Source organism: Penicillium diatomitis (genome assembly GCF_028827545.1).
Source record: "Penicillium diatomitis strain IBT 30728 chromosome Unknown utg000014l_segment0_segment0, whole genome shotgun sequence".
Classification (NCBI taxonomy): domain Eukaryota; kingdom Fungi; phylum Ascomycota; class Eurotiomycetes; order Eurotiales; family Aspergillaceae; genus Penicillium; species Penicillium diatomitis.
The window spans coordinates 256,506-280,195 of NW_026623186.1; the positions used below are offsets into that span (position 1 = coordinate 256,506).

At 47.0% G+C, this 23,690-nt stretch overlaps 7 protein-coding genes across 7 annotated transcripts; 4 read left to right on the forward strand and 3 right to left on the reverse strand.

Annotated features, from left to right (window-relative positions):
- Positions 1 to 368: 368 nt before the first annotated feature.
- On the reverse strand, positions 369 to 1,289 carry N7539_008789 (aminoglycoside phosphotransferase family protein; the record flags this gene model as incomplete). The annotated part of the gene is made up of 1 exon (XM_056938384.1): positions 369 to 1,289. One exon carries the CDS (start codon positions 1,287 to 1,289, stop codon positions 369 to 371), a length of 921 nt encoding a protein of 306 aa, XP_056786392.1.
- A 2,489-nt stretch (positions 1,290 to 3,778) lies between these two features.
- N7539_008790 (uncharacterized protein) lies at positions 3,779 to 4,438 on the reverse strand (the record flags this gene model as incomplete). The annotated part of the gene is made up of 1 exon (XM_056938385.1): positions 3,779 to 4,438. The coding sequence occupies one exon, from the start codon at positions 4,436 to 4,438 to the stop codon at positions 3,779 to 3,781; it is 660 nt and encodes a 219-aa protein (XP_056786393.1).
- Positions 4,439 to 6,273: 1,835 nt separating this feature from the next.
- Positions 6,274 to 6,935, forward strand: N7539_008791 (uncharacterized protein; the record flags this gene model as incomplete). Its single annotated transcript, XM_056938386.1, has 3 exons — positions 6,274 to 6,335; positions 6,380 to 6,513; positions 6,616 to 6,935. 3 exons carry the CDS (start codon positions 6,274 to 6,276, stop codon positions 6,933 to 6,935), a joined length of 516 nt encoding a protein of 171 aa, XP_056786394.1.
- A 4,135-nt stretch (positions 6,936 to 11,070) lies between these two features.
- On the forward strand, positions 11,071 to 12,399 carry N7539_008792 (phosphotransferase family protein; the record flags this gene model as incomplete). Its single annotated transcript, XM_056938387.1, has 3 exons — positions 11,071 to 11,077; positions 11,129 to 11,631; positions 11,701 to 12,399. The coding sequence occupies 3 exons, from the start codon at positions 11,071 to 11,073 to the stop codon at positions 12,397 to 12,399; spliced, it is 1,209 nt and encodes a 402-aa protein (XP_056786395.1).
- Positions 12,400 to 13,878: 1,479 nt separating this feature from the next.
- N7539_008793 (uncharacterized protein) lies at positions 13,879 to 14,227 on the forward strand (the record flags this gene model as incomplete). Its single annotated transcript, XM_056938388.1, has 2 exons — positions 13,879 to 13,890; positions 13,940 to 14,227. The coding sequence occupies 2 exons, from the start codon at positions 13,879 to 13,881 to the stop codon at positions 14,225 to 14,227; spliced, it is 300 nt and encodes a 99-aa protein (XP_056786396.1).
- A 1,854-nt stretch (positions 14,228 to 16,081) lies between these two features.
- N7539_008794 (folylpolyglutamate synthase) lies at positions 16,082 to 17,162 on the reverse strand (the record flags this gene model as incomplete). The annotated part of the gene is made up of 3 exons (XM_056938389.1): positions 16,082 to 16,933; positions 16,986 to 17,093; positions 17,142 to 17,162. The coding sequence occupies 3 exons, from the start codon at positions 17,160 to 17,162 to the stop codon at positions 16,082 to 16,084; spliced, it is 981 nt and encodes a 326-aa protein (XP_056786397.1).
- A 2,672-nt stretch (positions 17,163 to 19,834) lies between these two features.
- On the forward strand, positions 19,835 to 20,483 carry N7539_008795 (uncharacterized protein; the record flags this gene model as incomplete). The annotated part of the gene is made up of 2 exons (XM_056938390.1): positions 19,835 to 19,999; positions 20,073 to 20,483. The coding sequence occupies 2 exons, from the start codon at positions 19,835 to 19,837 to the stop codon at positions 20,481 to 20,483; spliced, it is 576 nt and encodes a 191-aa protein (XP_056786398.1).
- Positions 20,484 to 23,690: the final 3,207 nt, after the last annotated feature.

The following is a 23,690-nucleotide window of genomic DNA, read 5'->3' on the forward strand; positions in this document are numbered from 1 at the left end:
TCGTTCCTAAGAGGATCTTCCCGGGGCTAGAATGGCTTCTGTAGCCGATGACTGAAGGTTTCCTTGATGTTTTACGGATGTGGGAGCCTACTCAGCCTCTGGATACAGACAGGGACACAGAGGAAATCGTTGAGATATCTACCTGCCGCAAGTACCCAAGACATATAGTTGTACCCATGCTATAAATGAAATTCAATTTCTAGGTACGCATGCAAATTGTCCTTCTTAGCCCAATCTCTTCCGCTCTCGTTGTTCGGACCAAGCATATATGACTCCGCTGGACCTGACCCCGGCGTGGGGGTAAGCCAACTCATCCATTCCTTGCTAGGTCAAATGAAGATAAATGAGATACAAGAAGCGGATAGTCGTCATTCAGCGGATAGATTTTTCAACACTTGCTGACCCTTTTCGTCCAAGTTCGGGAATTTTCGTAACTGACGAAGATCCATCCAGAAGTCCTTCGCGTCACGATGTCCGTCACCGTGCTCCTCCATACGCTGTTGTAGCAAGTTTTTCCACTCAGCATCTGCCTCAGTCCATCCCCAAGACGCTGAGACGTATTCATACCATACAGGGTAGTAGGCGGCAAATTCCCAATCGAGTATTCCGACCAGCGCCCCGTCTCTGACGATAAGATTGCCCAAATTAAGATCACAGTGTGTGAGTACATAAGGTTCACACGTGGGCAAACGCTTCTTCAAATTCTCCAACACTCGCTGAGGAAAACAATTTCCCGGCGAATCACGAAGCGTAATAGCAATCGCATTCCAGAGCTCGAGGTCGGAGTGAAAAGGTCCATGAGGCGCACGGTCGGGCAAGAGTAGCGCTGGATAACATTGGCCTTGATCAACCGTTTGCATGGAATTCGACGTGAGGGACCGTAGCTTCTTGCGAATTTGGACAACTTGGTCTGCAATAGCTGTCTTCTGGCACTTGGATAGTGTAGGCCACGTCTCTTCAAGTGTTTGCCCCTTTATGCGTTCTAGGAGCACAAAATATTGCTTGTCGTCATCAACCCAGTCACGTATGAGCTTCGGAGCAGGGATATCAGGGTACTTCGAAAGGTGATTCAACACTTTCGCCTCGTTTTTTGGCCCCTCATCAGGGCGCTCTTTCAGGACAACATCTGACCCGATGGACCAGACACCACGTCGACTCGCTCCATAGAAGAGTTTTATATGACTGGAATATAAGCATTGCTCCTGCTGTTCCAATGTCCAACCACAGGCAACACAACCTTTGGCCGGTTTTTCCATGACGAAAATGCATGAAGAGCATGAAGTTGCCATCTGTTCAGAAGTCGATTATATGGGACAGCTCACCGCTCACGTGAGTGTCTTCAAACAGGATTACACCCCGCTATATTGCTTTTTTGGCACATGGGCTGACACCACATTTTGGCGATGTCCAACCAGGATTAAACACATCGGGCAGAGACAGTGCAGAGATCTGCTTAATTTTTAGGAAGGGAACCTGTCACTTCTTGGCCTGATCCATGCTGCACCCTTTGGATTGACGGGGAAGGAACTTTGTACATCGCTCCGGGAACTACGACTGCACAAGTTCTGAAAATCTCTAGGCGTACATGTTTGCCGAAGTTTCGTCGCTACGGCCCCCGTTCTAGGACTCAAGCGATGTCTGTAGGTGGAGACGCATCTAGAGATGGGCTATTTCCTATTGGTTGGCGAATGCTACGATCCAAAGGTTCTTGATCTACAATTTCTGAAGCTGTCTGTTTACGCATGCGTGCGGATTTTGACATACGTGGATTGTTAAGCTACTTGTCATTCGTCGGCAGTAGATGCGAGGACGAACTAGACTGAACATTGTTTAGTTTAAAGCCTTGTACCGTTCTACACCTCCGTTCCCCAACCCATTCCAGGGTATAAGTACGTGGCCCAGCCCAGGATCCACGAAGCATTCATAATTTCCACAATATTTCAAACCAAAACACTTCAAATCAAAATACTGAAGTACCTCTTGAACGCCTCCATATCCAAAATGAAGTGTCCGCAATGTGGGTTCAACAACGTGACTCACCCAGAGCCGTTTCCTTGTGAAAAGTGTAAGGCACAGGTCCCGGGATCTCAGTGAGGTGAGGAATTTTTCGCTATGTGCTTTGCTTGATATAAGCTGATTAGTTTGGAAGGTTCCGGACTTTTGCGGGCCCCTCAGTCTGCGCTACGCACTATTTATACATACCTATCCGTCTAGGTGGTTTTGCGGGCATGGTACGGATGGACAGATTCATCGCTAGTGCTACTATTATCGACCATTCGCTCATTAATTTTCGGTTATCAGTGTGATTTCAGTTATAATGTTCTGCGAATTTTCTGTTATATAGGTCTCTATACATTCAGCAAATTGCAGTCACTCGTCAAAGGTTCGGTACTCCTTCCTCTTATACTTTAGAAACTTCCATGGGAACAGGCTACGCCTGCCTTCATGGTGTCATGAATAATGATGTATCTTACTGTGCCGGAATTGGATATAAGCAGGTATATAGAAATTCATCGTTTCAGCGAAACAAGATTCCGTTTTGGCGCTTCGGTGGGCGGGAGTCAATCTACCGCGATTGAGTGTCTTAGGAAAGCGGTGAGTACGAAAGCGGTAAATATGACAGTTGGTTCCGATAACAGAAAAGGCACGTGGTACTAATCTTCCGATGACCTTAGTTACCATCCGTTGGGCATCAATACAAACAAACTCTTTAACCAGTTTCCACGTCCGATATCTATGGCCTGCGATATCTTCTACGGATCATAAGTAATAGTATATTTACTATTGACTCCCCATATGCCATGAAGTCGTGCGGTAAATATAACTTAAGGCGCGCAACCTCTCATGAGGTAGCCTCCCCCACTTTGTGTGCGACTTTAACGATAACCGGCCGTGCCGAGTTTCGAAACATTACATTGGACCTTTGCACCAGAATACCAACTTCCTATTATCCCTTTCGTCATATAGCGTCGCGAGTACACTGAATAATGCTCTGAACGGGCATGGTTCTTCAACGAATCGTATATCAAGGCCGGGAAGACAGGTTATTCGATAGACCGTTCATCACGACCGATAAGGTACGACAACGACACACGCGTTTCTTGTCAAATACTAAAGCGAGGTTTTAATAGTGCTCAAACTCTCGCGACGAAGGACTCGAATATGCTGCGGCACGTATTTTTGACGCAGAAGATTGCGAAAGAACTATATACGGCCGAGCTGCTATGATCAGGATCACTGATCCGAACGTAATCAAGGGAACACCGCTACTTTGGCCGCATAAACGTACTACAACGGCCGGGAAGCACATTGTTCCACCGCGATATGAGGTCGAAGTGATAGACGGTTGGATTAAGCTGACCAAGTCCTCTGTTGCTTGAGCAAGCTGATCATTTCGAAACCTTCTCTGCGTCCAACGCATAATGTGATAGAGATGTCCTCGTGTTCTCCTTCTGGTAGCAGTGTATTGCAGCAATCAGTTATCGGCTCACCCAGGCCTCTTTCCATCTTGCACTGATTACTAGCCTGAATGGCCTTGGAAACAACAGGTCCCAAGAACGGTATGTGGTCGACGGGTGCTTTCGAAAACACGTATTGGATCCCTGCTTTCCTGTTAGCAAGGCTTTGTTTATGAACACGCATCACTTACGCCTGCCTGACGAATTGTCATTATCTGCTCGTTCGCTTGAGGATCGGTCACCTAAGGATCCTTCTGTACTCCGTGTTTGTTTCTTAGATAGATGTTGGGATTCCCTGTCTCTGTAGGGCTGCTTTATGGCTAGTCGTTTGATAAGCGTGGTTCCTCATAGGGACAAGAGAACTTACCTTCGCGAGATATATCATATTCTCGATTTTCTTGCAGAATGCCTTCTTCTTGTTGGAGTTTGTCCAACGTGTCCGCTACTACGAGCGGCCACTCACACGGGGTTTCCTCTTCAAGAAACTCTGTCACAAGCTTGACAACCTTGAAAGCCATTTTATCGCTAGTCCAGCGACTCGGTTCAAAGGTGATTGACCACGTAACAATAGTGTCCGGATTAAGGCCTCGAATAGCTTCAATTTTTCTCACTATAGCTTCCTTTCTCAACCTGTTTCTGGAAGAATCAAGTGTCGAGAATTTTGTCTCGCCAAAGATTGTAAGGATATTTCTTCGAAAGATTGTCGCTTTGAAAGTTCCATTCTTGCAGAGTGCTCGTCTAGAAGTGACCGTATCGCTTGTATATTTATTCTTCTCGTTCTGTGCCCGGGCGCAATGGGATTCCTTTCGTAGTCGTACTTTCTCTTGGAGGAATTTCGTGCATTCCGATAGTCGGGAAGTCAAGTCAAGTAGCGTATCCCATTGCTCATCTGCGGGACGTAGTTTGTCAATCTTTGACTTCAGCTGTTCAGCCTTCTGCAGGCACGTTTCAATCTGAGCGATGATGGATACGGTAGACATCTCGGATCAGATGGGTGAAGGACTTCGGAGGCTGATGAAAGTGAGAAATGGGCTAATGTTGAAAGGGAAAAAAGTTAGGCAGCCTGGGAATTTCCGCAAGGGTGATGATCCTTGACACAGGGGATTCAGCCAACAATAAATAGCCGACCAATTGCAGCCGTCAATCGAATCCTTATAAGCCATCAAGTGGTTTGAGAAAGGCTTCTGCTTATGGTATAATAGTAGCGCACAGGTCCCAATTAGCTCTTATAAACCTGTGACCCATACAATATGCTAGCATCTATGGAACTAAATGACCGTTGCAGCATGGATGAGAAGCAGGCGTAGATTAGGATGGATCTACAGGACTGAATCCGGGTCATTGTTAAGCGTGCAGCAGAATTGGCATATAAGAGACATGGATGCTCCTCGGGACCTTGACCTTTTTCTACCAGAGGACGCCCTTTGGGATACCCCGGATGTATATCTGCATCTGAAACAATCTGGTGTCACTAACATCATAGACCTTCCGAAGTTGGTTCACAGATCCCGAAATGGGTCCAGAGGCGGAAGTCTGGCGCCACGACTTACTGATGTGGTCAAAATCAGCGTGTCCCTTCTCCGCACTAGTGGACGCCAGACTGGCAGATCTTGCTCTACTGAAGTAAAGTGCCGTAAGAGTTTTTACCCGATACGAGATCGAGACTTCTTAGCTGCTTAGCGACACGGACCCAATCGTCCTCTTCCAGACGCCAAACGCACTAAGGCTCAAAAGTCATAAGGCGTGCAATTCCTTGCGCGAGGTGTCCAGTATCTGTCCTGCGCCAAGAAAGGAAGACAAAGACTTCAATGAGCAAATCAAGGCCGGATTTGAATGGCGAGTCACACTAATCGACATCAAACTTCGTACCTTTCAGAACACTATCCTGACCGTTTTTTAGTTTCCACGTCGAGTGCTAAAGACCGTGCCAATATGATTCCCAACGCGACGGCCCCTTGGTACGAGACGCCAAAGCCAGAGATATAGACAATATGATTCTAGCAGAAGTTCAACCGGGAGACCTAAACAGCGTGTACAGTCTAGTGCATCTCCATTAGTTGACTTGGCGGTACTTCCGAACGGGCTTCGGCTATTCGCTCCGTAAATCAGCCAGCGATGCTCACTGCCTTCAGCGATGATGATCCCTTGGTCCTCTCGCAGCCAGGCAATGATGATAAATCAAACAGAGCTGTCTCTTGAGGGAAACTCCTCCAGTCTTATCACACAGCGCAGAGCATAGCGCAGAGCATTCGACAGCCCTAGATGCACGAACGGGGACCTGGAAAGTATGAGCTTATCAGTGACGGGTTCGAAAATACGAGAAGATCTCTGAAGGAGCATACTTAATAGCCAGGATCTCTCCCCCGCTGGATCCAGCCAGATGATCCCTATCCGCGTTGGAGACACCCAGAAAGTCATGAGCTACTACGAGAGTGCCCTCAAGCACTTCTAGCAGCTCAACTGTTGCGCGGTTACTAAGGCCTTCATCAAATTCATCGAGCCTCGCAAATAGGTCCGACATCCCTATAACGGAGGCAAGCCTCCGCCGGGCTCTGTTCCCGGTTCCACGGGTGACCCGGAGAAAACCAAGCCAAAATGGTGGCCCCGGGGAGTGATACACAAGGCGCCTGACCACTTGAGGAAAGACTGTATGGCCCTGTCTTTCCGCTGACCTGCTGGGCATACCGATGATCCCTAGACGGCATTAAACTCCCTGCTCCATATCATCCGCAAGCTTGGAACGTATGGTATCACTGTCGGTAAGCTCAAGGAAGACGCTGGCGACACCAAGCGAAGTTTGAAGCGTTCTTCTCATATGAAGATTATCTACGAGATCCTCCAGGTGCGAAAAATGGAGGAGTGCTTGAGCGCGGGGATGTTGGTAGGTCAAGACCTATCAATTTCAGACACTGGATTACTAGCGGGCATCTCTCAGACGCCAAAATAGACGTTTACGTCCAGAATTTGGGCCCCAGCCACAAGAGTGACGGTGACGAGGATGGCGAGTCTGCTGGGGTACCGGCAATCATCGAAGTTCTTGAGCGCGTCGAAGATGGTCTGTTGACACCCATTTCATCTGTGGAGTAAGCCTCTGCTTCTCTCACCACACTAATCGCCACTATGAACCGTTCAATGCCCGGCAACTTCTCGATACAAGAGAGACTCAACTTTGAAGGCGGCCACGACCGCGCATTCAACGCTACGCCCCCACATCACGCAGACTCAATCTCGCAACCAGTGCTCAGGACACCCGTCACCACAGAGATAAGTAATTCCCACGATGTCTCGGTCTTCGACTACGCCAGCCATAACCCTAGCCTAACGGCCACACCGGACCAAAAACGCACCACAGTAGGCCACTACGACGCCTGGTCAACGCCCACCTCTGGGCAGAACATCTTCAGCCCGGTCGACCACAGCGCTCCACCCAGCGGTCAGGGCCTCCTCCCACCGTCAATGTTCCCCACATGCCCATGACATCGCCTCCCCAGCTGCATGGCACGTCTCACCACAATCAATCTCCCCTAAACTTAAAGGGCCAGTGGGCTCTGCCGCTGCGCACCGGATCGCTCGGTCACGCGCACGGAATACGTCTCTCGCACCCGGTGTAGATTCAATGGGCGCGCTAGACTGGTGGGATCTTGGCCTTTCAACTGTGAAAACAAGTGACTGGTTTGTAGAGAAGCTCTTAAGATGAGACTCGGTTTTGCTGCTTCTTATCTGTTGGTTTGACAGATTTTTTTGCTGCTTTTGGCTGCTTTTTGATTCCCTTTCATACCACATTGTCTTTTTGAAACGTTCTGTCGTTACAGATTGATCTTGTATCTTGGCAATTCGTTAAGTGCGCCTTTTGTTGTTGACTACTAGATATTGAAGGCTTGCGCATTGACTTCCATTTGCATATTTAGCCTACTCAGGCAGCCAACATGCAGGAAAACCGTCCGCCAGTGTGTTCTACAGCACTAAAGGCAAGCCGAGTCTTACCGCGTGCCATCCATACTTCCTTGACAGTGGCCGAGCTCCTCCTTTCAACGGGATCAGGATCTCTCGTTGCCTGGCCACGCCATACGAAACAGGAGTGATTGAAGTGACTCTTCCATTCACCACCAGAACGGGGAGACCAGCTTCACAATCATACCGTTACCCAACGGACTAGATCGTCGACACAAGGGACTACGTGAGACATTCAGTAGCTTACTTGGCGATACAATATACCAACGACAATGATACCTTTGAACCTCATAAAATTCAATGAACCTCTGGAAAACCGTGACGAGGAGCGCGTTTATTACGGCGTTCACGGTGTCCTCGCGCGTAATTCCGACTGGCGGGCAACCTCATCAAATGTAACTCCAAGGCAGTACAGCTACAAGAATTTACGTAAGGAGGGAAGAAGGTGAAGCAACTGTGTTCTATGAAACAGAGTTTAAGACGAAGAGGAAAAGGAAAAGGAAGAAGCGAGGGAGGCGAAGTCAAGCCTCAAATCCAAATTGTGGGATAGAGCGGCGGCGTGGCGGCAGATCCCCATGGAAAGACTCGCACGGAAGGTTCCACATAGAAGTACCCAGAAAAATAGACAACCCTCATGTGTGGAAGATTCCAACACACAACAACACGAATATGATCACCTGACTTTCGTGAACACAAAACATGGGTCACGTGATCTCCTCCTCGATCCTTCTAGTTCCTCTCCATTCACTGGCCAACTGGTCAGTAAACTCGCCAGTTCGCATATTGGCCTTTTTTAATGCGTCACAACCGCTCACTATGGTCAAATTCCTCCTCAGTAGCAATCTCACTCCTTATCCCTCTCTCACATCATACAGTCTAAGAATGTGAGCAAGCCGCACTTCATTTACCGCGCCATTGGGACAGGGAATCTGTCGCAGTCGAGTTATCATCGTCAAAGCCAGATTCAACAAGTCCAGCCTCGACTAAAGAGATGTAGGTCTAAAGTGATAATCGGAAGTTCATAAGTTCCACTATAGGTCAGAATAATTCCAGTGCAAGTGGGTTGTAATTGTCACGATGATAATGGCTGATCGTAAAGAACCTTTAGAAATATTTGAGCAGGCGTTCGATGCTCGTCCTTCGCTTGGGTCTGATGCTGGTTGAGATACTTCCTTCCCATTGTTAGTGTTGGATGATGCTGACTACAGGAAAGAACGATGGAGTCGTACAATATGCCCTTCGGCATCTATTTACGAAAGATATATCGGGTGCAGAACAGGATGAATGCAGGTATGTGCTGTTCTTTATAGTATGCACCGTATATATGAAAGCATTATTGGGACGCGTCAAACGTTGACTAAGGATCTTGACCAAGGTAACTGGAGAATACGTCTTGCTGGGGTATGCATGAGTTATTGTTCCGCTTTATAGCAGCCAATGAAGTGCCACGGAGTTCCACCAAAGGCGCCTTTTCGTCCCCAAAGGTCCCAAACGCGAGGTGACCGTGAGTCTAGGAAGCTAAGCAGATGAGATATCACATGTTTACCATATTATCCTGCTCGTGAAGAATTAAGAGATCAATTAATACTGTACTGTAACCAACATCAGCAGTGGTCATGGACTAAACTCGGGGTTATCAAGATTGTCAAGTATGTCTTGTTTTCGGAGAGCGAGAATAGGACAATATTTCCTCTGTTCCCCGCGATTGCCAAGCTCCTTGAAACAGATAAGTGGTGTTTAGCTGTGTGAGCTGAGCAGAGTAGGGAGACTACGTTGTTGCGGTAGTCACACAAACTTCCTGTGGGTTCACAGCGTTTGTTTTGTAAGGGTGTTTGCATGGCATGTGATTCTGCCACTCACCACAGTCCATAGCTTAGGTAGAATCTCTCCCCCTCAGCAATCCCACTCCTCATCCCTCTCACACATCGATACTGCTGCCCCTACCGTAGCCGTATCTCATCAAAATCCAAGTTCGCAATCCAAGTCCGCTACCTCCCGTCAACTCGTAACAGTACGCGTGGCACACGTGGTGGATGTGTTCCTGCCCTCCGAGACTGATTTCTCTTGCAGAAGAAATCCAAGTCCGCGCTCGGTCACGTGGTTATCGGTCGCTCCCTTCCGCTACTGATTTCTTCTGCAGAAAAAATCCAAATCCGCAATCCTCTCATGTTCTCAACAAAGTGGCTATAATGACTTTGTATGCTCAACTAATTTGATGGTCAAAAGAAAGCCCTCGGCAGACGATAGTGATCAAACAAGAGACCAATGGACCCCGCAGTTTTATTCATGTTAAATGTTCCAATAAATAGGGCCGGTGCTTGTAAAAGGGACTGACTAATTGGGATAATGGTGAATTGGGAGTGGTAAATGCACAACTGAGAAGCCTCGTCATTTAAATTAAACGGTTATTATATCGCATTTACCAAGCCATTTTCCACGTGTGCAAAAATCTATCATGCCCACATGTGGCCAACGATATTCTGCCAGAAGATGTGGCCATAACGAATGGTGATTAACGAAGGGTCAGTCATACTAAAAGGCTGAGTGGTTCAGAAAAATGATTAGGTCCTTAACATCATGGAGTCCTTGATGGACCGTAATCCTTCGAATACAAATTAAGGAGAAGATGTATCTTAAGGCACCGACTCCGCGGAGCATACGGGAAACAAAAATTGAGTCAGTATTTTAGCGAATGGATGTTGTATTGTGGACCTCAGAAGGATGTCGCGAGATATAGAGACGCCTATGCATGGAATCTTAGGGCCTCCTTTGGCGCATAACGAGTGGTATTCTGAGGATCCAAGAAATTTCCCGAGTTGGCAATTCGAACCCAGTGGTGTTTTGCAGTAACGGCGAACTGTATGTTCAATTCTGCATACCACATTCGCAAACTTCTCCTCTCTTAACCATTTTTTTACAGCCCAATCTGCAGCACTCGGTATAGACGCTACTTAAATTGACCGGGTTAGGTGCTGGTTCGGTAGCCATATTGCTAATGTCCTGTCTCTCCAAGTGCCTTGATTAGCATACGCGCAAGTTGGCATCCCAAGTATTTCGAGAAGTTCAGCAAATACCTGAGTTGACTGCATTGTAGCGATCACCGAAAACGATAGATGGTCTTTTGTAATAACTGCCTACAGTCAATAAACTGCTTTTGCCCACGATGAAGAGAAAGACAGAAAGAGAAAGTCAACGCACCTTGGTGATAAGGTGGCAGAATCAGAACGATAGTAATGAGCTTGGAAAATAAAATATTCACTCGGGAGGACTCGTACACTATTTATATTTATTGGTATAGGCCATCCGGATGAATCGCTTCCAAGGAAAGACCTTTAGGGAAATGATAACGATACATATGATACGTCACTGGTGATGCGACCCTGGGCTTGGGGGTTTGTTTGATATCATGACCTGGTCAATCTTCAAGCTGTCGAAAATAAGAAAGATGGGGAGAGATGGGGAGAGATGAGGAGAGATGGGGAGAGATGGGAGAGATAGGGAGAGATGGGAGAGATGGGAGAGATAGGGAGAGATTGGGAGAGATAGGGAGAGAATAGGGAGTTAATTAGGCAGTAGCTTCACCGCTAATTTGAAAGTTGAGGACTATTTCTACGAACCCGCGTCTTTCTATTCCTGTTTCTCCAAGATCCTTTCATTTACGATGTCTGGTACGAGATGCTTTCCCCCTCCAAAATGGAAGACTGCTTACCTTGCTCTAGACGACGGCGTCTTCGCAGGCTATCGATGGTCCTATTTTACTTCACTCGCAGATGAAGCACTCCGTTCAAGTGTCCAGAGCTTTATCGAATCAGTAAAGTGGGAAGCGCTCATTGAATTCGCGGCCAGTTTGCGGAACGGAAAAGGGTGCAAACTGCTTTCAGACATCGGCCTTGGATTCAACCATGTGGTCCGGATCATTGAATTTGACGATAATGTGCGTTGGATCGCTCGGTTGCGAATGCAACATCGATCGGGCAACCAAGCCAGAACTACCATTACGAAGCACATTATGAGCAACGAATACAACACGATTCTGCTAGTCAAGCAGAAGACAAATATTCTGGTTCCCAGGGTTCATGCCGCGGAGCTTAATCCCGAGAACGCAGTGAACGCACAATTTATGTTAATAGACTGCTTGAGGGGCAATGTCGGCATAGATCTTGGCATGGAGATCCCGGATGGCCACAAAAACCACGTCTTTGGGAAAATGGCGGAAATTCAGGTATTCAGCATCGTCCGCTCGCATTCACACTAATTAAAGGCCTTTTAATACTAACATTTCACTTCCCAGATTGAGCTGTCGAGGGTGCAGCTACCAAAAATTGGAACTATTCTCCGCAGGAACAATGACGGTTCATTCGAACAAGGGCCTATACCGGGTATAGGCGGCCCATTTGCAACAGCCACTGAATTCTTCCAGAAGTGGGCAGAAACAGTTGAGTTCGGACTATCCAGTGCAAAGCTCAAAGAAGCAGCGGGCGAATTTGCAGACGAGCTCTCTTTCTCTGCGTCTTCCTTCAGATCCTCAGTCCGAGCTTTCGCTAGCAAACTTTCCGTTCAGGATAAGGGCCCCTTTCCATTGTGCCACGGTGATTTTGGTCATAATAACATGGTTTTCGATGACAACTATAATTTGTTGGGTGTTATTGACTGGGAAGCTGCTTTTGCGGGGCCGTGGGAAATTTTTGGCGAGTTTCCATTAACTTTGTCGGTAGTCCCGCCTGATATGGATGCACCTTGGAATTACGACGAGAACGGGGTCCCAAAGGATGCAGAAAGCGTACGAAGGCATGTTGACAGACAAAAGTATATCACTGCGGTGATAGAGAAGGAGGGAGAGATGAATCTGCCTGAAGGATACCGTCTTTCAATGGCATTACAAGATTCTCGCAGGCAAGACTTAGCGACTGCTATGAGATTGTATGAAAGGGGAAAGCCTGGTTGGTACGCCAGAGTGATTGAGAAATTCGACGTAGATTGCTCCTGCTGAACTATCGTTCTTCTTCCCCCGAATTTATTGTTTTCCGAGTTTATTCTGTTTGGACTAGACAGCTTTGTTTTTCCAGAAAGAGTAAGCTGCAGAAAAGGGGAGAAGAGTTGAGGTCTAAAAGTCGCACTTAAGCTGTTGAGGATAAAACCCTCTCCTGCACATGAACAATTACGACACTACAACGTCAGAGGAAGAAACGGCCGGAAAAAAATATATTGCCCAAAAGCGTCCCCGTAACTCAAAATCTTACTCTATCCATACAGTAAAATAAGACAACACACGAACAAATTTCAGTGCTGACGTGAGCGGTTAAAAATTCGGTGGTTAGAGTACTGGGGAACCGGGTTCCATAACACAGTGTGTTGCATTAGTGCTGCTGAGGTGCGGAATATGCAAAATGCCCTGGTCTTTCTACCGAATGTACAGCATGGAACAACCCTTAGAAAATCTGAGTATTTCACACCTCAGGCAATTGTAGAAACGTCGCAACTCAGGGTAGAACCGATCTATGCCTCAACCAATGGAGTCGCCAGAGACTGAATTGCTACTAACTAACTATGCCCCTATCTGACAATCTGACTAATACAAAAATCGGCAATCTAGATAATCCATATCCGACACTAGATTCCGACAGGACAAACATTGCGTCCTCGAATCAACCAACCAAATCAAACTTCTACTTCCCCACTCAATTCCCTGTGCTCTCGTTATTTGACTGATTTAGTAACGTAGTTTATTTGCCTAATTGCCTCGTGCCCCTCTCTCTCCCTATCTCTCCCCATCTCTCCCCATCTCTCCCATCTCTCCCATCTCTCCCCATCTCTCCCCATCTCTCCCCATCTCTCCCCATCTCTCCCCATCTCTCCCCATCTCTCCCCATCTCTCCCCATCTCTCCCCATCTCTCCCTGTCTCTCCCTTTCTCTTCTGTCCGTCCTGTCTACCTTGCCCCCCCTGTCCTCTCTATGCTACAGATCTGGCCTCGCGGTAATATGTCTTCAGTGACGTGTTGTGTGTCAAAAGATTCAATGCGCCTTGCACTTACCGAGCCCACTGTGACCTTCGAGCGTACCACAGAGCCTATCACAATGGGTGAACTCGTTTGAGATCTCCTTTGTCTAGCTCTATGCACAGAAACGCCATAGCAGGGAATATCGAGACATCACTCAATATGCTGTGGGGGCCCATTTGCTTCCGGTTAAATATAAATTCGTATATTCATGCCAGCAAAAAGATGGGGTTCATCTGAATCCAACCCTGAATCTTCGGTGCCAAGCTGTACACGTCGTCCTGGAGGAGCATTTGATAGCTAGAAAGCGAGCGCGGTATTGACAAGGCCAAGTTAGTCATCTGCAGAAAGTGAGTGCCTCGATGAACTCCAGGTACATGACATTGATACGTACATAGTGTTGAACTTCTTTGCGAGCATTGCATCGGCTTTTAAAGGCAGGAAGGGAGAGGGGCACCAGATGGACAGCAGAATGGAACATGGGGTAGGATGCTTTAAACGAACTTCAAGTACAATAACTAACATTTCTGAAGGATATCATTTTCGTTGACGTGGAGCGTTCAACGGATGATCTGGTTGTGATTGCTTTCGGTCTACAGGGACATTTCCGTATGCCTTGGAGGGAGTTTAAAGCGACGTATGAGACCAAGGCCACTGCAGCTGTTAACAGAAGAGGCTGGAACCTGCACGACTTGGACGAAGCATCCGAATCGCTCCTCGTTCACCGTACTCTTGAACCCGGTCAACTGGAGATGTGCCGTCCAAGGGCAAACAAAGTTCGCGATAGTGCCATTTCGGGGGAACGCAGCGCATTTGATTAGAGCTGATTTATAAATACTTTGTTCAACGCTATTTCCAAGGAGGCACAGTAATGCCTGCATTAAATCAAGACACACTCCGCACGTTAGATCCAGCTGAGAAGTGGATATAAACACTCTGCAAATCAAGCCCTATCGGGTGAGGGAAGCATTCATGGAGTAACATGCAATAACGATACCAGAGCCAAAAGAAGGATTGAAAGAGGCAAGGGTCCCAATGACTGGCTATCGTGGTCCGATATTTGATGATCAGCTTGTCTAGGTCACAGCTAGAGAATTGACTTGCTGAACTTCTGGAACAGCCTAATGTACTCATTCCCATAGTTCTTGGGGTTTCCCCTCCGCAATGCTTTGCTTAGTGTCTCATTTCCAGTACTGACGTAAATATGGGATTGTCCAAGTTTAGCAAGAGCACTTCCTCTGCTATGTTGCTTATCCACCGCTTGTTCTTAGCATGCTCCTGTTCCTTGTATCTTAAATAAGCCTCGCCAGCGCACGTTTGACTAAATCTTTTAGGACATAGCCTTTGCAGGGGTCATGTCGTTCTTATGTAGCTTGTTCTCTTGCGTCGACGCTAATAGAGGGAGAACATCATGAGACGATGTGTTCTAGTAAATATAAAGTGTCTCATAGAACGAGCTGGGCGTGCAATTGTCCTCGGAAGTTCTCATGCCCATGGCTTCCCGCGCTCTAGTGACGGGCTATCTGTCTTATACAGAGAGGGAGTATCAGTACAGCTACAAGAATCTACGTAAGGAGGGAAGAAGGTGAAGCAACTGTGTTCTATGAAACAGAGAAACTAAGACGAAGAGGAAAAGGAAAAGGAAGAAGCGAGGGAGGCGAAGTCAAGCCTCAAATATAAATTGTGGGATAGAGCGGCGGCGTGGCGGCAGATCCCCATGGAAAGACTCGCACGGAAGGTTCCACATAGAAGTACCCAGAAAAATAGACAACCCTCATGTGTGGAAGATTCCAACACACAACAACACGAATATGATCACCTGACTTTCGTGAACACAAAACATGGGTCACGTGATCTCCTCCTCGATCCCTCTAGTTCCTCTCCATTCACTGGCCAACTGGTCAGTGAACTCGCCAGTTCGCATATTGGCCTTTTTTAATGCGTCACAACCGCTCACTATGGTCAAATCTCTCCTCAGTAGCAATCTCACTCCTTATCCCTCTCTCACATCATACAGCTGCCCCTATCGTAGCTGTATATCATCCATATGGTATATGATTACCCGCTCCTAGGCCCTCCTATAACGAGTAACCTACTTTCTCAAAGAAATTCCTTTCACTACGTGGGAAGGGGCTCCTGGCTACTACATTGCGCTTCATTCATTGCCCTATAGTCCCAAGAATACTAAGTGCACCGCTCACTAAGTGCAAGCTTCCTGTTATAAGAACATGTGTCTCTTTTGTCCCATATGCCAATTTAAAGGCCTGACCAATCGTACGAGCCAGCTTCAGAGCATCCTCGATAGTCTGTCTACAATATACCTTGGTACTGGGTTCGTGTTCCTTCCAGCAACGCACGTATTCGTCCAACTTGTCGAATTTGGATCGCGCTCTCAGATTCCTGTCTACGATAATATTAACAACCTGCCAGGTTCTCCTTATGATATTGGGATACATACCGATTCTTACGTGCCCGTTAGCTCGCTCATTGTAGGTAGTCAATATTAAATATTGTACTTTGAGTTTCTCCGCGTAGAGAGATTTAAGGATAGTACGCAAGAGAGTAGCGCCATCACGATCTGAAAAATGGCTGAATATGACTATCCTCGTCGTTGAGGTATCGACACTACAGGAATAAGCACAATATCACAGAATGTGTTCATAGGTCACCAGTTCTTACCTTTGTGATGTACTCGTTTCAGCAAACCATGACACTGCGGTGGACAATCCTGATTCATTGTGCGCACCGTCAAGAAACCATTTGTGATTGCCATCTTCGGTTATCTGCTGGTAACGCCCTGGCCAGTCAAACATCCGTAAGCCCCTATTGATATGCTCACTAAAGCTGAACAATTTCGCAGGCTTCCGAAGCGATATCCATTCCTTAGCCACTTCTATGGCAAGTGAGCAGTTTTCTCTTTGAAAGCGTATCACTTGTAGCGATGAATCTGGCTCAACAAATGACAAAGTCACATTTTCGAGCTCACGCGCACGCTGCTCGAGAGCCTTGGTGACCTCTGCCTCCTGGGGCGCCGAGAAAGCTCGGCAACCAGACTTAAAGATGCCTGCCTTATGCCGAGCGATATCTTGAAGGTCGGGCCCAAGTAATCTGACATGGTCCTTCGCAATTCGAGTCACTGCTGTTACTGCTGGGGACCGAACGACATTTGTCGCGTCATAAGTGCCGCCCATGTGTGGCTCGTAGACTGCAACATCGACCCCTTCTTGTAGAAAGACATGGAAAGAAAGCAAGGTCAAAAGCTGAAGGTATCGAGGAAAGTCCATGTTGGCACTAGCTTGAAGCGGCAGTTTATCCCATATCTCGAAAAGATACGTAGTGAAGGTCTCTTCCTTTATCGGTCGGCCATTGATCCTGATTCTCTCGCGTATAGTGAGGAGATGTGGCGAAGTATAGAGCCCAACTTTGCAACCGCAGCTTTGAAGTATGGACGAGATATATGCACAGGTGCTTCCTTTTCCATTTGTTCCGGCTACATGGATAACGTTCAGTCTTCCCAAGTCGGCTTGCTAGTAGAGCGTTAGTATTTTCACTCTGTCGTGACATCAAGCCTCGTCATACAGAATAACCGAGCAATTCCAACCATTTCAACATATCATCCGAACCCCTCATTTGGTTTAGGTCTGGCTGCGCAACGCTCCGTCTCGAATTAAGACACTCAATAGCATCCTATAGAAGTCAGAAGTGGACCTCTATAGGCATGTGATAGCAACTCACTTCATATTGCCGGGCCATCATAGCAAATATTCCTAATGGGAGAGATATTTTCACGATGTTTGTGGGATACGTTATTACTGAACTAGCGGGGACTGCTGGCTACGGCGGCAATCCAGGTCACCGCTCGGGAGTCGGGGATACCGCCATCTGGCAGAATCACGTATCATACGACTCATATCCTAATTCGCCTGTACTGTTACGCTGTAGCTATCTAGTATCCATATCAGCGTTTCCAGTACAAGTTTACAAGGTTCATATCGGTGGGTCTAGTATTACGGATGTATGGACGCCCGCAACTACGTAACAGCTACCGTACTTAGTGGCCTACTCATCACCTCTAGTACCAGTTTACTAGTGTGAAGGTACGTATAAGTCTAAGGCAACACTAGTCCTTTATTTTCACTGATGTATCGCTGAAGCTGGAAGATATCGAGTTTTTGGATGAGGTACTCGAAAGAGGGGCAGAATTTTCTACTACTGTTAAGAAAAACTTTGATTAAAGATGATGTGTTAGTAAAAAGAACTATGATCAGTATTACCAGATAGGTACCTAGAGTGCGTAACTGCGTACTGGAAACGCGACACGGGATTGGATGGGCAGAGTGTACTGGTCCCGTCGTGGGGTGGAGGCGCAGAGTGCGCACTGGGTACGCGCCATAGGATTGGCTGAACACCGGGTGCACTTGTTGCGCAATGGAGGCGCAGAGCGCACCACTGCACAGTGTACAGTGCACAGTGCATACTCGATACGCGGCACGGGAGCAGAGGTGGACTAAAGACTAGATAGTAGTAGTAGAGAGGCGATCACTAGTTAGTAATTACCTCCTACTCAGTACTTACTACCACTATATTGAATCTATTGATATTTGTTGTCTCGTCAGAGATATAAGTTACAACAATAATCTAGGCTACTTTCTTTAGGATATACGCTTAGGGAGTTAGGGGGGGATAGTGTTGTGAACATGACAGGACTGAACGGACTCAAGACGAGAGAGAGGATTGGACATGGGAGGATGGGAGACACGTGTGCAACGCACACCACGCGCACCGTCTCAAAACTCAGGATGGACTGTAGCCTCTTCTCTTTTCTTTTTTCCTCTCCAGCCTTTGAGATCCTTGATACCACGCAGACAGTTAGAACAAAAGTCTATGAGTCCTTCTGAAGCTTTTCTTAACTGGCGTACAACAGATAGTTTTCTTTTTTCCCTTAAGGGAAGAGGCGTTCTGCTATTAGCGGTTTGCGAAGTAAGGCATCAGGGCTCGCCTGTGATTGGCTAGACGCGACGGATCTGGCTACGATGCTGGCTACGATGCTTGAAGCAGCGCACAAGGAGATGCAAAAGCGGCTGAAAAATGGTACTTGGTGAATGGATGATTGTCCTTCTAAAAAGACGAAAAATCAGAAGACTCTAATATCACTTCGATGGGTCTTCCGCATCAAGGATGACGGCACTTACAGAGCCCGCCTGGTTGCAAAACGCTTCAAGCAGCGTGAAGGGATCGACTAACTTGACGTCTACGCCGGTACGGCCAAGGCTTCGAGCTTCAAAATACTCTGCGCGATCGCAGCCCAATACGCTTGGAATATACATCACGTCGGTTGCGTGGCTACGTTCTCGAACATCGAATTAATGGAAGAAATTTACATAGATCTTCCTGAAGGTTTCAAAGAGCCTAGGAAATGCGGCCTCCTTCTCAAAACGCTATAGGGCCCGAAGCAGAGCCCAAATGAGTGGTATAACACCGTTTATAATGCACTCCTTGCCATTGAATTCAAACGTCTACAGGCCGATCACCCAGTCTTCGTTAACATGAAACGCAAGCTCTATGTCCTTCTGCATGTCGATGATATGTTGATCATCACACCTTCTGACGATGCGCGAAGCTGGCTAAAAGACCGAATCAAAAAGACAATCAATATCACCTCACCGATAACGACCAAGTCAGCACATTCCTTGGAGTTGATATCATTCAAATAGACGGTCGGGTCTACCTTTCGCAGGTGGCGTATATACACAAATTTGAATAGATTTGGACTTCAAGATACGCATATAGTGCCTTCGCCCTTTCATGACAAGGAAATCTTATTACCGTGTGAGGACACGGCATGAGCTGATGAGATCGAGCTTTTCCGAAAATTGGTTGGCTCAATGATTTGGCTCATGGTAAATACAAGAGCAGAGATCTCTTTTCCAGTAATCAAGCTGACCCGTTACGCACACAACCCTTCAACTCCTGATTACTGTGCCGTTCAGCACACCTGCGTGTGAAATGTCATATCATTACTGTATCAGTTGATATCATACGTATTATACGCTAGCGTGGAAGCACGGCTCGTTAATAGGTCCGCTAATGGCCATGTTCAAGTAACAAAAAAGAACCAGGATCCTATCAGTCAGCTGATGCAATACTCATTTTTACTCTGTGGGCGTAACAATACTATTTCGTACCTTGACGTGAAAATCCGGGGCCCAGACGGGGGCCATAAAACAGATGTGACTTTCGGATGTAGGATGTACTTTTCCTAGTCGTACATGGGCCGCTAGTGTAGAAACAATATTAGTCACTGAACCTAAACTACCCAAGACCATCTAATCTGCTCCTTGTTTCTGGTCTTCGAGTCTTCAGAACAACGAATATAATCAATTTCCGCTCTTCAACTGTCGATATACGACACCGTCACATTTGATAAAATGATATCTATGGACACTGTGGCCACACAGAGAACAGCTCTAATGCTTTTGATCGTGATCTGGGTCTTGACCCTTCTGGCCACAGCGTGCGTTGTCATTCGCCTCTGCGTTAGAAAGTATATGCATATTTGTGGATTGGACGACTGTATTATCGGGCTATCGATGGTGAGTGTATTTGTTCATTAGTAACCTCCTAAAGCTTTCTGGATAAATACTGATCTGGTTCGATTCAAAAAAGGGAATTGGATTGTCGTTCGCCGTTGCGGCGACGTTGTCCATTCATCACGGATATGGTCAGCATTATAAAGAACTTAACTCAGAGCAGGCTTCGAAAGCTCTGATGTGGAACGTGATTTCCTTACTTCTTGGTACTTTCGTTTGCGCACTGACAAAGCTGGCCGTTGCGGCTCATCTGGATCGGATTTGGGGACGAGTCCTCAGCCTTTCAAGCCGAAACCTCATGTGGATCTTAACGGGCATGGCGCCTCTATTTGCCCTGGTCACCATAATAATATTCATCACCGAATGCAAGCCGTTGAACGCCCTTTGGGCTCCGGCAATGGTGGAAGCGGGACAAGCTACGTGTCGCGATGTTTCGACTCTGATACTCTTTGCTACTTTCAATGGCGGTGAGGAATACAGCCCGTAAATTCGAAAGGTTTACGCTGACCGGTGTGACTATTTCTTCAGCTGTCTCTGCATTCATTGATCTCTACCTGGCAGTCTTTCCTGGACTTGTCTTCTTTCGGCTTCTGCAAATGACGTGGGTCAGGAAAACTGCGCTCTCTGCTGTATTTGGGCTTGGATTAGTGTAAGATATCACTACCACGAAAATTGCGCTTTCCCTAATTAGTCACGAACGTTAATCTTCCTTTCCCAGGGTTGCAATTCTGGCGACTGTTAGATGTGCACAAATTAAAAGGCTGACCGATCTGGCTGATCCAACTTGTAAGTTATACCTATAACTTTGGGACGCATAGTCGTGCTGATAGTCGTGAAACCAAAGACGCATCAGTGCCCCTACTCTTATGGACGAGGTATGTAATAAATTCTACCATGGTAATAATTCTGCTGCGTCGATAACTGACGTTTATCCAGCGCGGAGGCAAATACTATGATCATAGCTGCTTGCGTTCCAGCACTCCTTATATTATTGAGATCCAGAGGCGCGCCAAGAGGGGGAAAAGAATATAGCGGTCATGACCAGGCCTACGAGGGAAGAATGCAGAACCTCTGAACAAAGAGTGACCCAAAAGCATTCCACCTGTGACGATCGGTACTGCCACCAAGCGGATCGACTGTGGCCTGAGAGATCCAACAGAGTGAAGAAGGGGAAGATTGGAATACCACATTACTTCAGCTTTTGGACTATCGCCAAAAATTCGTGGAAAGCCCCTAAGGTTGCCTGATGAACTTGATCCACGGTCGAGGTCAAGACATGAAAGAAAGGCTTGTGACGAGTACGACAATTTGTGTTTGAGGCCTAGTCATACTCTTTAACTAAGGCCTCGCCAAGGACTCCATCGCAATAGACTGCTGGACATAGGTTCGTCCTAACACTATTATCATCCTCAAAATTTCCAAGAATAAGAGCGTGAAAACAAGTTGAATGGTGCAGGGACATGAGGACCCTATAGAATAGAAGCGAGGCTGAGTTGTACTTGTCCCTTAAGCATGCAACTAGAACTTATCTACGTCACCGATATCTCCTTCACGGCACAGATAGGTGTATTTATTTATCGCATGTCATTCAGTCCGTGGCTACGCAAGTCAGCGCTATATGGAACCTTTCTCTCTGTACTGATCTCACCTCCGCTTTTAGTCTCTCTTGGCTGTGTCTATTCTGCATAGCCTCCCGTGATACTTTCCAGGCCGGAAACATCTGGAATTTGACTGGCATACCACTCAGTGTCCCTGTTTATGCTACCTTCAAAGTTGTAAAATGTGATCAAAGAAACGGTCTACGCAAGGCAGACACCGCGCTAATAATAAGAGCCGCGCTACGAGAATTGATCGTTCACCAGATTTTTGTTTAGTAGGCAAGAGGTAGCGACATATCTCCATAACAGTATAGCGTTTTATTGCTGATTTGAGTAGCCTTGGACAAAGAACACACCGCCTGATGTATCCATCCGCCAGCTTGATTGTACATGAATCAGATCTGAAAGCTGAAACACGAGGAAGCTAAGCCATCTAGAGCGAAAGCCGCTCCAGCTACAATGACAGTCACCATTAAAGATAATGAAGACTAAAATCGAATATTTTCCCAAATTATTCCTAGTACCGACCGCCTAACGACTGTGTGTAGAACTCGGATGTACGAGCAGATCTGAAGCGAAATTTCACATCAGCCGATTTTTATCTAACCGGATAAGGAGATCAATCTGGTTGATGATGGTCAATACGTCGCCGGGGGTGGCGAAAAGGTCTTCCGTGCCGTTTGAATAAGTAGTTCATCTGAGATGGACCAAGTTTGACGAGGGCCAAAAAAATCGCGATATGTAGGAAATAAAGCTCTGCGTACACAGAAATTTGAAGAATCACATCTTCGGTGATGCGGGTGCGAAGCTTGACTGCATCTCTATTTCAGCGGCGGAGGAGGCGCTCCCGGCTTCATTACGCCGGTAGTATCGTACCCACCACGAGCCATAAGGAGTGCGGTAATGAAGAAATCAACCGCTATTGAGTATGGTGATTTGCAATAGAGGTCGCGGAAAGTTTTCGAGTGTTTCAAACTCGAAAAATGATGCCAGAGGCAGAAAGCTCCAAGCGAGTCAATCGAAAATAGAAGCGAAATTAGTACTAACTTCATCAAGCGTAACTTCAATAGCCCCAGTGGATAGCAGTATTGATGGTAGGTTGGGTCGTTCTCAACGGGGCGCCGAAGCGAAGTGTCGTCAGGTAGATCCAATCTGCGGGGTCGACGGCTCGAGATGTGACGGAAAGGGGGACCTAGGTAACCCTGACTTAATGACCTCAATTCATCGTAGCCCGGCTACAGTACTCCGAGATATTTCCGGCGAATGAAGAATGAACCAAGGTCTCTGCAACCGAGCCGTGCGTATCTCCTGGTGGGCTAGGCTCACCACGCAGCAAGGAAGTTCATAATCCAGGTGATGCCTTTGTATTTTACGAAAGGAATCGTCCGAACGGAACTAGGAAGCTTGGCCTGTAAGCGCTCGAGCTCTCAAGAGCACTGGGGCTTCTCATTCATCTATATCCCGCTGACACAGTCTTCGCTCCCGTCATGACACACCACAGGGAACGTCATTCTAGTGGCGTCTGCGTTGTCACTGCGGTCTTGAGTAAGGCAATTTCTAGCGTCCTCTGCCAGTTGCGTAGTCAGGCACTTTCTATTGAAGGTAAACTGAAGAGGCCATCAAACGCTGTTTGGCCTTGAGGGCTTTTGAGCTTACTTGAAGAGATGAGACGCTGTTAATCCTCTGGTTTACGGTAATTAATTGAAAGCTACGTCGTAAGGGGTCATAGTTCTGCTATGCTTAGTGGCAGAAGACGGGAATCAAAACGCTGAGCTTTGCGCTCATCTTGTCCGACGTCATCCCCGCTCGTACTTGAACTATGCTATCCGGATCAGAGACAAATTTCCTACTGTCTGGTTTATACACCTTAGTTTTAGGCGGTGGAAGCGTGATGTTGGCAGAAGTAGTATCTTGATATGATCCCCTGTGAGGGTTCCCCTCCATTCCACCCTATAGATTGCTCTCTCTGCTACAGAAATTAGGATCTGCTTAGAGGGCGTAGAACAAAATAGAAGGGAGTCATTCTATGATAATTGTCAGTAGTAGTACTTGACGGATTACGATGCCGACGTGATAAAATCAGAAATCTTCGATAT